The sequence below is a fragment of the Schistocerca cancellata genome, chromosome 3 (genome assembly GCF_023864275.1).
Source record: "Schistocerca cancellata isolate TAMUIC-IGC-003103 chromosome 3, iqSchCanc2.1, whole genome shotgun sequence".
In the NCBI taxonomy this organism is placed as follows: domain Eukaryota; kingdom Metazoa; phylum Arthropoda; class Insecta; order Orthoptera; family Acrididae; genus Schistocerca; species Schistocerca cancellata.
This window is the reverse complement of record NC_064628.1, coordinates 745,239,772-745,252,764: the sequence shown is the minus strand read 5'-3', so window position 1 is coordinate 745,252,764 and position 12,993 is coordinate 745,239,772. Positions and strand designations below refer to the sequence as shown.

The window sequence follows — 12,993 nt, the reverse complement described above, 5'->3', positions numbered from 1 at the left end:
GCTTTGGTGTTGCCAAGGTGCGAGTGTGCGACATTCAGTTCTGCAGTGACGTTTGCAGCTGTCGTTCCCTTGTTTATCGTCACAATAGTCTTCAATGACCGCCTGCCACAATCACTCAAAACACTTATCCGTACGCGTTGTGACTTAGTGAATGATATTTTTCTGATTTCCCTGCATGCGGTATAAATGTTCGATACGGTGTCGTTTAAAACACCCAAAATCTCGGCTACTTGGTTACAGAAGCACGCACCGTACAAGCATCAACAATTTGCACACATTAGAATTCACTTAGCTTTGACGTAATACATGCACAACTACACAGAACACTGAGCCGTGCAAGGCTCGTGTTCATGCCATTTTTTGTTTTTCATCTTCAATTACGGTACTGGCGCCTCGTTTATTTATTCCGTTTACTGGCGTCACCAACTTCCTGCTTTACTTTCCCATGAGCGACAGCAGCAGTACGTATCGATAAGTGCACTGTCGTACCATCTCTGGAGCGACCGATAGCATTTCCGGGTCGTCGCGTGTCTGCCAGTCAGTTCGGAACGGACCAGCAGTGCAGTCGGGACGGAGCAGCAGTGAAGTCGGGGACGGAGCGCCGGTGAGGCGCCGACAGGCAGAGCTCGCCGACCGCTGGCGACACACATGTACTGTCCGATGGAGGGAGACTGGAGCGGGACGACCGTTGGTTGGTCGTTCGGTTGGTCCTTTCACCGTTTCCGGGCCTGGGCAGTTGGTTGGTTGGCGTGGAACAGCGAGCAAATCTCTGCGGCGCGTATTTTGGCCGGGCCTGCTGGCGACCTCTATGCTGTGTCAGAGTGTCTGGTGCTGCTCCCATTGCTAGGAGGTTCATGGCTCACCAATCCAAATTGAGTTTTGACTTAATCAATGTTGAGTTTTGACTTAATCTACAAGCAAGTCACGACTGTTCGCATTGTGTTGTTTGGAGTTCGTTGTCGACTTTTGGGATACTCGCACGAGAAACAATGTGTGTTTTCTAGTTGGCAAATTTTAGCCACCCTCTGGTGGAGTTTAACTGTACTTGATTATTTGAATTAAAGTGCACCAGCGGAATCTTCTGCCTTGTGGCCGTTAACGTTCCGGTTACCTGCCCTGGCCGTTGACGTAAATTCAGGCACTGTATTTTCCTCATCGTGTTGTCACTGTCCAGCACGGTGTGTAGTTTGATAGCTCAATGTATAATTGGTTGCGGGCGCCAATACTTTCTATATTGTCCCATTGAACTCCCTGTTGTGTGCTGGTCGGGTGAAGCTGACGTTATCTTCTCGGTGGGCCCATTGACTGTCTGTCGGTTGGGTTGTCGTCGGATCTAGAATGGTTGGGCCGACTGCCTGTCTCTCCTAAGCGAGCGTTAGGCTTTCAATTCCAGGCCGACCTGAGCGCCCTTGGGTATACTGCCTTTTCTTGTTTGTTCTTGTTGTTTGTACTTGTATGGCTTCTCGCCGATTTTTAGATTAAGGTTGTTTTGCTCTTAAGGCATCTAATGTAAGAACTGTTTTACGAAACGCTTTGGCATTTTTAAAATTTATGTTCATGAGTCTTCAGTGTTGGGCCTTCAGCCGATTTTGAATTTACGTTATTTGCTCTTAAGGTGTCAGATTCTTTGGGCCTTCAGCGTAATTAAGGAACTGTTTTAAGATAAGCCTTTGCCATTTAAATTTCTGATTTTGGTTGAGCTTTAAGTTATTGGCTTTCAGCCGTTTTTAAATTAAAGTGGTCTTGCCCTTCAAGCATGAGACTGTAAGGCGCATTCAGCTGCTAATTAAGTTCCAAAACTAAAGCTGTGTCTATTTTTTTTAAACTTTTCTTGGCTCTAGTAATGTTTCTTAAAATAAATGAAGTTGTATGCTCGAGTGTAACTGACAGCCGCTTATTTTGGCCCCTTTCCACAGTTTAAACTACCTGTCCTGTCCTGTGTGTTTAGCAGGGCGCCTCAAACACTTTTCTGACTGCGACTGACACTTGCAATGTATTGAGAACATTGTACACATGCCATTCGTCTACTGATATAACAGTGCAACTCTCAGGCTTGGCTAGCATCTGCTTCTATGTTCAAGCATGACATTTGGGCGGTGTTTCTACGTTTTTGTCCATCCCCTCTATAATGACTTCGTGTCCAAGCCATGCAGTGACGACCAAGGTGTCGAAATTAGCTAATTGCTAAATAATGAGAAACTGTTTATTTTTGGATGAAAGAACCGGGTAGACAGGGAAACGTGCAGGCTGGTACACACCTTTTGGGGTGGGCGCCCAGAGCGCGGCGAACAGCAGCAGCTGCAGCAACAGCTGCGTCAGCAGGGGGGCACACCTCGTCCGGCAGCCCGCCGCGGCCATCGCGCCCCCCTCACCACCAGCTGGCGCCCGTCCCAGCCTCCTCCATCTGGAACACAAACGTGCGTACCCTCGTGAAGTCATCTCAATGAATGCCAGACATTTGCCACGCCGGACATTTGCCACGCCGGACATTTGCCACGCCGGACATTTGCCACGCCGGACATTTGCCACGCCGGACATTTGCCACGCCGGACATTTGCCACGCCGGACATTTGCCACGCCGGACATTTGCCACGCCGGACATTTGCAACGCCGGACATTTGCCACGCCGGACATTTGCCACACTTGCCTCTTCACCAGGTAATTTGAGAAGCGATCCCTCAGGTATGGACGCCCTTCCTCGTACTACTTCTGTCCGCTATCAAACCGCCGTCTCCACATCTTACTCGGCACAACCAGTATGTAAGGGACCTTCTTCTTCGACATCTTCGCCAAATACAGAGCTTCTTTTCCGAAATCGAAATATTTATAACTTTTGGGAAACGAAAGCAATACTGACGATTATGTCAGTATGTAATTAGTTGTGCCAAGTATAAATATGGGTCCCTCTCTCTGTACGGTAGCTTCATTTCACGCTTACTGATTGCGATAGAAACAGTCCACCGCCATGGAAGCAACAAGAAAGGAACTATGTAAAGAGATTGCGAATGTGCGCTAATCATTTCTTTTTGACCACTGCATTTGTGCCTACTTTAATGACTACAACTATATGCCCAAAAGACAATAAGGAAAGAAGAAATGGGTATATGAATGTCTGAAAAGAAGAACGACATACTCCATATTAATTTACTCTCTAAAATGCGATATTCCTTGCGGCGAAACATTAGTTAATAAAGTGTAGAGGGACAATGTTCAAAACATGACTGAAAATACGTTCACTAAATAGAGATAAGAACATCTATGATTGACATGTCATCTAAAGTCGACTTACAATGTTAAAATGTTAGAAATAAGAAAATGAAGTATTACAGAATGCTATGCTTGTACCGTACGTTGTTTTTTCTGCATTGTTTAGCTCTGGTATTTACAGGGTCACAGTGAAAGCATCCTAGGTTTTGGAGGGAGAAGCCGTAATGGTAATGATCTGCACTACAACAGAAACAAGAAGCACAACTTAATGTGTGTTCCAGCTCACAAGTGGCATCGAAGCAGATAGTTGCTGTGACTTAGTATGGGCAGAGGTTATATTCGACAACCGGAATAAATTAATAGCTGGCTGCTTTTACCGACCCCCGGTCTCAGAGGAAGCAGTTGCTGAACAGTGCAAAGAAAACTTGAGTCACATCACAAATAGGTACCCTACTCATACAATTATAGTTGTCAGTGACTTCAATCTACCTTCCGCACGTTGACAAAAATATATTTTCAGACCCTACTGCAGATAGAAAACGACTTCCGTAATTGCTGTAAATTGTTTAAAATGATTTTGAACAATTAGTTCACGAGGCCATTCAAATTGTAAATGGTTACGAAAACACACTTGACCTCTTAGCCACAAATAATCCTGAGCATCACGACGGATACAGGGATTAGTGAACAAATAGTCGTAGCGAGGCTCAGTTCAGTAACAAAGAAATTCACCAAAGCTAAACGCGAAATATATCTAACGGGTGATCAAGAAGTCAGTATAAATTTGAAAACATGATAAACCGCGGATAAAATTGACACACATGCTTGGAATGACATGGGGCTTTATTAGAACCAAACAAAAACATCCTATATTGCTAGACGCGTGAAAGATCTCTTGCGCGCGTCGTTTGGTGATGATCGTGGGCACAGCCGCCACTTTCGTCATGCTTGGCCTCCCAGGTCCCCAGACCTCAGTCCGTGCGATTATTGGCTTTGTGGTTACCTGAAGTCGCAAGTGTATCGTGATCGACCGACATTTCTAGGGATGCTGAAAGACGACATCCGACACTAATGCCTCACTATAACTCTGGACATGCTTTACAGTGCTGTTCACAACATTATTCCTCGACTAGAGCTATTGTTGAGGAATGATTTCCTGTAAAGAACGTCATCTTTGCTTTGTCTTACTTTGTTATGCTAATTATTGCTATTCTGATCAGATGAAGCGCCATCTGTCGGACATTTTTTGAACTTTTGTATTTTTTTTTTTTTGTTCTAATAAAATCCCGTGTCATTCCAAGTATATGTGTCAATTTGTACCTCTCTATCTACATTATTCCGTGATTTATTCAGTTTTCAAATTTATACTGACTTTTTGATCACCCGGTATTTATAAAAGCAACTAAAAATTCGGTTCACGTCTTTCGAAGAGACAGTCTCCAATCCTTCCAAACTATGTAAGTGAAGACCATATGTGGCTTAAGTTCAAAGAAATAGTAACAACAGCACTCGAGAGATTCATACCAAATAATACGGGACGGAACTGATCCCCCATGGTACACAACACACTACAGAAAGTTGCTGCAAGAGCACCGAAAAAGGCAAGTATAATTTAGACGAACGCAAAATCTCCAAGATTGGCGAAGTTTTGAGGCTCGAAATTTGGTGCGGATTTCAATTCGAGATGCATTTTATAGTTTCCACAACGAAACTCTCTCTACAAATGTGGCGGACAATCCAAAGAGATTCTGGTTCTATGTTAAGTAAACCAGCGGAAAGGCTCAGTAAGCGATGAGGAGGAGGAGGGGGGGGGGAGACAAGGGACCCAACCATTTTGAGCAGGTAAAATCGTGGCAAATGTACGGCGTGGCAAATGTCCAGCGTGGCAAATGTCCGTACACCACCTCAATACAGGCGTTATAACACGACAGTTCTACTTTCCTCTGCATGCCGAACTTGACGTCAGAAATAACTGACTGACGTCGTTTTGGTACCTAAAAATTTCCGCTAAAAACGCTGGAAATCATCAAATGGTTCTCACCTGACTTCTTAGTCTCTCTGTTTTTATTCTATCATCCTTTAGCAACTTTTTCGTCTTACCGCGGTATCGTCCAAAGATCGCGGTGTCACGTCAATGTTAGCAATGTGAATTGATACCACAGACATTAGCGAAGGCAAACTGCAGACCACAACGACGTACAGGAGGCGCTCCAGAAGACTACGCCTCCCTTTCAACAACAGCCGCACCCTCACTCTGATGTCAATGTAGTGTCGAGGATACAAGAGCTCTGCCCATTTCCAGACCTCATCTTCACAAGTAAGCATCCTCAACGAGTAGCTAAAGTTTAAGATGAACTTATGGTGTTTTTTATGTTGACTGTTGTACCTCAAGAGAACAGTTGGTTAATTAGTGCATCAAGTGATGCACTACTAGTTAATAATCGTTGTAATTTTTACAGCACTCCTGCGGCAAAGAAGAGTGTCAAAGTTATGTAAATCTTTTATTCATTTATGTAGTAAAGTGAACTGATATTTCATGTGCTCTAGTTTGAAGAGCCTTCCCTGGGAACAATCAAAGAACTCACATTTGTGGAGGGATGAAATTATTTTTGCCTAGTCACAAAGCTAAAACTCAAAGTTAGCTTTGACTAACTAAGCACTCATCTAATTTTTCTGCAGCCACTTGTCAAACCCTGGTATCACACATTGTGTCCTCATCGCTTAGAATATTCTGACAACAAGTTGATTTCTTATACTTATTTCGGATAGTTTGCGTTTGTTTCATATCAAGTGCATGCACGAATCTCTACTAATCTTCGCTTGTCGTCATTTGTACCTTCTCTTTTGAACTGAGGGTGCAACAGCCTCTGCTTCCTCAGCATCTTTCGAATTTCGTTATTAAACCATTGTGTATCTTTTCTATCCTTTATACACTTACTACGTACAACCTGCTTAAACTTTGCTCGTAATGTCTCTGCATCTATCTTTACTGGTACAGAGTGATGTGTTCACTGTCTAAGTGACATACTAACCTGCTTATCGGCTCTGTCTAGTAGAAACACTTTCCTAGCCTTTTTGATTGATTTATTAACTTTCGGAATCGTAGTTGCTATAATGACATCATAATCGTTAATCGCCGTTTCTGACATTGTCGATAACGTCCAACGTATTTGTAGCTACAACGTCTGAGATTACGTGTGGGCTGCCGAGCCAGTTGCTCAAGACAGTTTTCAGAAAACGTGTTCAAAAGTATTTCGCATCACTGTCTGTACCCCTCGCAATGAATCCAGAAACATCCCAGTCTATACTCAACAGGTTGAAATAGCCTTCAATTATTGCACGAGCTGAGTATTTAGGTGCTACTGACCTTAGACTTTTATTGTATGGCTCTAGAACTGCCACAGTGGAATCAGGTGGCCGGTAAACACATCCAGAGATTAACTTGGTTTCACGTACATCTGTTATACGCCACTAGATAACTTCACTGTTACACTCAACATCGAGTTCAATAGAGACAATATTTTTATCAACTGCAATGAGCACTCCCCATCCTATGGCCTCTAATCTGTCTTTCCGATATTCGTTCCGTGATACGCTAAATACCTCAGAGCCTTCCACCTCAGGTTTCAGCCAGCTCTCGGTCCCAGGAATAATTTGAGCGCGAGAGCTTTCCTGGAGGGCAGTAAATTCAGGAATTTTACTAACAATACTTGGACAGTATACTGATGAAATTTTGACATTTGAAGTGTGTTTATTCCGAACGCGGTCTGACTTCCCTTACTGCCTATAGACTGATGAGTGTTCATCAGAGCACCTCACAATAGTGTCTACATCTACATCTACATTTATACTCCGCAAGCCACCCAACGGTGTGTGGCGGAGGGCACTTTACGTGCCACTGTCATTACCTCCCTTTCCTGTTCCACTCGCGTATGGTTCGCGGGAAGACGACTGTCTGAAAGCCTCCGTGCGCGCTCTAATCTCTCTAATTTTACATTCGTGATCTGCTCGGGAGGTATAAGTAGGGGGAAGCAATATATTTTACATTCGTGATAAGTAGGTGGTATAAGTAGGTATAAGTAGGTATAAGTAGGGGGAAGCAATATATTCGATACCTCATCCAGAAACGCACCCTCACGAAACCCGGCGAGCAAGCTACACCGCGATGCAGAGCGTCTCTCTTGCAGAGCCTGCCACTTGAGTTTGTTAAACATCTCCGTAACGCTATCACGGTTACCAAATAACCCTGTGACGAAACGCGCCGCTCTTCTTTGGATCTTCTCTATCTCCTCCGTCAACCCGATCTGGTACGGATCCCACACTGATGAGCAATACTCAAGTATAGGTCGAACGAGTGTTTTGTAAGCCACCTCCTTTGTTGATGGACTACATTTTCTAAGGACTCTCCCAATGAGTCTCAACCCGGTACCCGCCTTACCAACAATTAATTTTATATGATCATTCCACTTCAAATCGTTCCGCACGCATACTCCCAGATATTTTACAGAAGTATCATATAATCATACAATAAGGGATCCTTCTTTCTATGTATTCGCAATACATTGCATTTGTCCATGTTAAGGGTCAGTTTCCACTCCCTGCACCAAGTGCCTATCCGCTGCAGATCTTCCTACATTTCGCTACAATTTTCTAATGCTGCTACTTCTGTGTATACTACAGAATCATCCGCTGCATGGAACTTCCGACACTATCTACTAGGTCATTTATATATATTGTGAAAAGCAATGGTCCCATAACACTCCCCTGTGGCACGCCAGAGGTTACTTTAACGTCTGTAGACGTCTCTCCATTGATAACAACATGCTGTGTTCTGTTTGCTAAAAACTCTTCAATCCAGCCACACAGCTGATCTGATATTCCGTAGGCTCTTACTTTGTTTATCAGGCGACAGTGCGGAACTGTATCGAACGCCTTCCGGAAGTCAAGAAAAATAGCATCTACCTGGGAGCCTGTATCTAATATTTTCTGGGTCTCATGAACAAATAAAGCGAGTTGGGTCTCACACGATCGCTGTTTTCGGAATCCATGTTGATTCCTACATAGTAGATTCTGGGTTTCCAAAAACGACATGATACTCGACCAAAAACATGTTCTAAAATTCTACAACAGATCGACGTCAGAGATATAGGTCTATAGTTTTGCGCATCTGCTCGACGGACCTTCTTGAAGACTGGGACTACCTGTGCTCTTTTCCAATCATTTGGAACCTTCCGTTCCTCTAGAGACTTGCGGTACACGGCTGTTAGAAGGGGGGCAAGTTCTTTCGCGTACTCTGTGTAGAATCGAATTGGTATCCCGTCAGGTCCAGTGGACTATCCTCTGTTGAGTGATTCCAGTTGCTTTTCTATTCCTTGGACACTTATTTCGATGTCAGCCATTTTTTCGTTTGTGCGAGGATTTAGAGAAGGAACTGCAGTGCGGTATTCCTCTGTGAAACAGCTTTGGAAAAAGGTGTTTAGTATTTCAGCCTTACGCGTGTCATCCTCTGTTTCAATGCCATCATCATCCCGGAGTGTCTGGATATGCTGTTTCGAGCCACTTACTGATTTAACGTAAGACCAGAACTTCCTAGCCTCAAAGACCCTCACGTGCTCACTACAAGACTCTGCTACACGAGTAACTGCTTTCTTTGTGTTGTGCGCCACTGGCCTATCAAGGGGAGTCCAACAAATCCCCACATGATAACGCAGATCTAGAAAACTGCAGCCAAGACAGTCGACGAAGCCATTGGTTGAGACCCTCCACTCGGCTCCGAACCAAAGAGACCCGATCAACTCTGGAAACAGTGCTGCATATCGTGATCTCTGCCTCCAACCCACTCACCAGGCTAGCAGTCTCCACCACCTCTGCCAGTGCCCATATGATCTCAGGATGGTCTCAGAACCAAAGTGACAGGAGTCGTTGCTGCCGACGTGAGCCACAACTTTGAGATAACTGTACCCTGCACCTTGCACACTGGACAGCCCCAGACAAGGCCATATCCCCCCCTCCCCCAGCCCTTCTCGCCCCCTCCCAGATATACCGAGTGCATATTGGCTTTCTTCCCAGCCATGAACGCTGTCTGTCTAAGGAGCTCCATAACATGCGTAACGTTGGAGCTCCTGGTAACTAGTAAGCCCCTCCCCTTGTGTGCCTGCTAGGACCCTGCTGAAGAAGCGGCCACTTATCCACGCAGAGGGAGAATGGGTGAGCTGAGGCGGCCAATCTCCACATTGGCCCTCCGCCTCAGGCCACACGTACGCATTACCACCAACCACTCACGCTGCAGTGAGGGCGGATCTACTGCGTCGGGTACACTAGGAGGTGCCTCGGAAGCAGAGCCCGTGGGCAAAACAAGCGACATCTGTGGTGCCCCATGCGACGCGCCAGATTCTCTGCCACCACTATACCCCGAGGCAGCAGCGTGAAGTGACTGGCCGTAAGTGAAAGCGCATTCAGGTGTTTGCGGATTGCGGCCATCTCCTCCTGCGACCGCACACAGCATGTACACTTCCTGACCATCCTAGCAAGACTAACTGAGGAAGTAAACTATGCGAGGATCATTCAAGTTCTAAGGCCTCCGATTATTTTTCTAATTAACTACTCACCCGAAATCGATGAAACTGGCGTTACTTCTCGACGTAATCGCCCTGCAGACGTACACATTTTTCACAATGCTGACGCCATGATTCCACGGCAGCGGCGAAAGCTTCTTTAGGAGTCTGTTTTGACCACTGGAAAATCGCTGAGGCAATAGCAGCACGGTTGGTGAATGTGCGGCCACGGAGAGTGTCTTTCATTGTTGGAAAAAGCCAAAAGTCACTAGGAGCCAGGTCAGGTGAGTAGGGAGCATGAGGAATCACTTCAAAGTTGTTATCACGAAGAAACTGTTGCGTAACGTTAGCTCGATGTGCGGGTGCGTTGTCTGGGTGAAACAGCACATGCGCAGCCCTTCCCGGACGTTTTTGTTGCAGTGCAGGAAGGAATTAGTTCTTCAAAACGTTTTCGTAGGATGCACCTGTTACCGTAGTGCCCTTTGGAATGCAATGGGTAAGGATTACGCCCTCGCTGTCCCTGAACATGGACACCATCATTTTTTCAGCACAGGCGGTTACCCGAAATTTTTTTGGTGGCGGTGAATCTGCGTGCTTCCATTGAGCTGACTGGCGCTTTGTTTCTGGATTGAAAAATGGCATCCACGTCTCATCCATTGTCACAACCGACGAAAAGATAGTCCCATTCATGCTGTCGTTGCGCGTCAACATTGCTTGGCAACATGCCACACGGGCAGCCATGTGGTCGTCCGTCAGCATTCGTGGCACCCACCTGGATGACACTTTTCGCATTTTCAGGTCGTCATGCAGGATTGTGTGCACAGAACCCACAGAAATGCCAACTCTGGAGGCGATCTGTTCAACAGTCATTCGGCAATCCCCCAAAACAATTCTCTCCACTTTCTCGATCATGTCGTCAGACCGGCTTGTGCGAGCCCGAGGTTGTTTCGGTTTGTTGTCACACGATGTTCTGCCTTCATTAAACTGTCGCACCCACGAACGAACTTTCGACACATCCATAACTCCATCACCACATGTCTCCTTCAACTGTCGATGAATTTCAATTGGTTTCCCACCACGCAAATTCAGAAAGCGTATGATTGCACGCTGTTCAAGTAAGGAAAACGTCGCGATTTTAAGTATTTAAAACAGTTCTCATTCTCGCCGCTGGCGGTAAAATTCCATCTGCCGTACGGTGCTGCCATCTCTGGGACGTATTGACAATGTACGTGGCCTCATTTTAAAACAATGCGCATGTTTCTATCTCTTTCCAGTCCGGAGAAAAAAAGTCGGATGCCTTAGAACTTGAATGCACCTCGTACAAGCAGATATAATCCTAGATATGCAACTTGCTACCCTCCTAATGTGTCGTCAATGAACGCTGATGTGTTATTGAGCTATGCAGCTTGCTGTTCTGTGAGGAACTACTGTGCTATAGAGTGAATTAATTTACACTTACAAAATCGTGACATTAAACCTCTTAAACATAAAAACACGCATGAAATGTAATAAGTGTAGTATAAGGAAAACATAGATAAAGATAACTTGCCGATCTGCAGACGTATATCAACCAAGAGCTGGAGCCTACTTTCGACCATATTCTGCTTAACTGCAGATAATATTCGTGGCTGAAGTACAGGTATTTACAACGCCCGTGATGTGTGGAATTCAGTTAACACAGGAATAAAATCACATGCCCTGAACTTGTGGGTGACACCCTACATGCACAGTGCTTCCGCTAAAGACGTCCTCTCATGGGACGTAAACACGGGTGTGGATGCGGAGCTGGTGACGTCACAGAGTGGAATTTCACGTTCCACCACATTGAGGAGCCTGAAATAAAGAATTTGGTATGTCACATGTTTGCCACCTCGCGAGAAACATGGCCAATGAAATGCGATGTCGTCTTACGTCACAAGTTCGATAGGACCCGCCATATTTTATGACGTTAAACATCGTATTTGATGGATTTCGTTTCTCATAGTGAATGTGAAATACATGTAAGCTGTTTCCAAATATCAGCAAATTGAGGCTCTCTCGAAAACGCGTCATTTTAGCTACGATTTGTTATAATAGAATGACAGCCCAGGCTACATATTAGTAGGTAAAGGCTTCCTGTAGTTGACGTTTTTAGTTTTATAACTTTCGTGCTACGAACATATACTGTTCCAATGTTACGGAACAATGATGATCTATCAAATAGGTACAGTTTGCTTACTGAATATCAAATAATGACGTTTCCAGATACAGTCTTTAGGAAGCGTGTGTCATATACCGAGGCATTGTTCATATTTTGAAGTAGTAGCGCAGTCGTTGGCGTCGCCAGTTGTGCATTAGTGATAAGGAAGGTAACAGGTTCGCGGCTATATCTTAACATTCTTTTTACCTTTTGCTTTCTGAAAGATTCTAGGTCTTTCTTATTTATTTAGTATTAGTATTACCTCAAAAGTCGATGTACTATATTATAAATAATATATTTGCTACAATTCCTGTTGTAAAGGCCAACAATTTGAATGTTTCCCCAGTGGCTAGAAATCTTAACGTGACTGCCAATATATCTCTGAAAGGAAACACAAGTTACGCGGTGGAAGGTTTCATTGTTATGAAACTTCCCGTGAGATATGTATTTACCTGTCTCTCGGTTTATGGACTGGCTCAAGTTTGTATCTGGCTGCTAAATACCTTTCCAGTGATGGTGAGTAGCTTCGAAAAAAAGCTCCTCTCTTATTCGAAGGAAATTACGAAACGAATTTCAGTCTTGAAATTTAAGCGATGATGTAGTTTATTTCAGAGTGTTGTTACTCAAAGCAACATTGAGACGATAATATGCATTCGCAAACTGTCATTAGACCAGTGGCGGCCGCTGAGGCATTCCATTGGCGGTGCCAAAAAAACTTAGTTTGGTAGCATCGAATGTATTACGCAATTTTGTCAATAATTCATATATTCATTATGTCAAACAAAACGTATAGGGTAATAGAAATAACTCCTATTACAACAGCGCCCTTCTTGTGCACCGTAAGAGTTTGATGTATTCCGGAGAACGTGAAATACAAGAGAGGGAGAGGGGAAGGGGGGGTGAGAGCTTAAGCTACCTTTTTCGCATGTCTGCACGAGATATAAAATGTAACACTAACTCCGAAAATCTCTCTCGCACTCACACAAATGCACGATCGCGCACACTTATCAACAGCACAATTCTCCACTGCTCACCGGGTATGTGCGGACACTT

General features: G+C 44.6%; 1 protein-coding gene across 1 annotated transcript in view; it reads right to left on the bottom strand.

Annotated features, from left to right (window-relative positions):
• Positions 1–12,993, bottom strand: part of LOC126177000 (uncharacterized) — a 548,346-nt gene that overhangs the window by 265,924 nt on the left and 269,429 nt on the right. The window contains exon 2 of the mRNA XM_049924215.1: positions 2,259–2,404. Coding sequence (XP_049780172.1) covers positions 2,259–2,358 — 100 coding nt within the window. The 5' untranslated portion in view covers positions 2,359–2,404. The remainder of the gene's footprint in view (positions 1–2,258; positions 2,405–12,993) is intronic.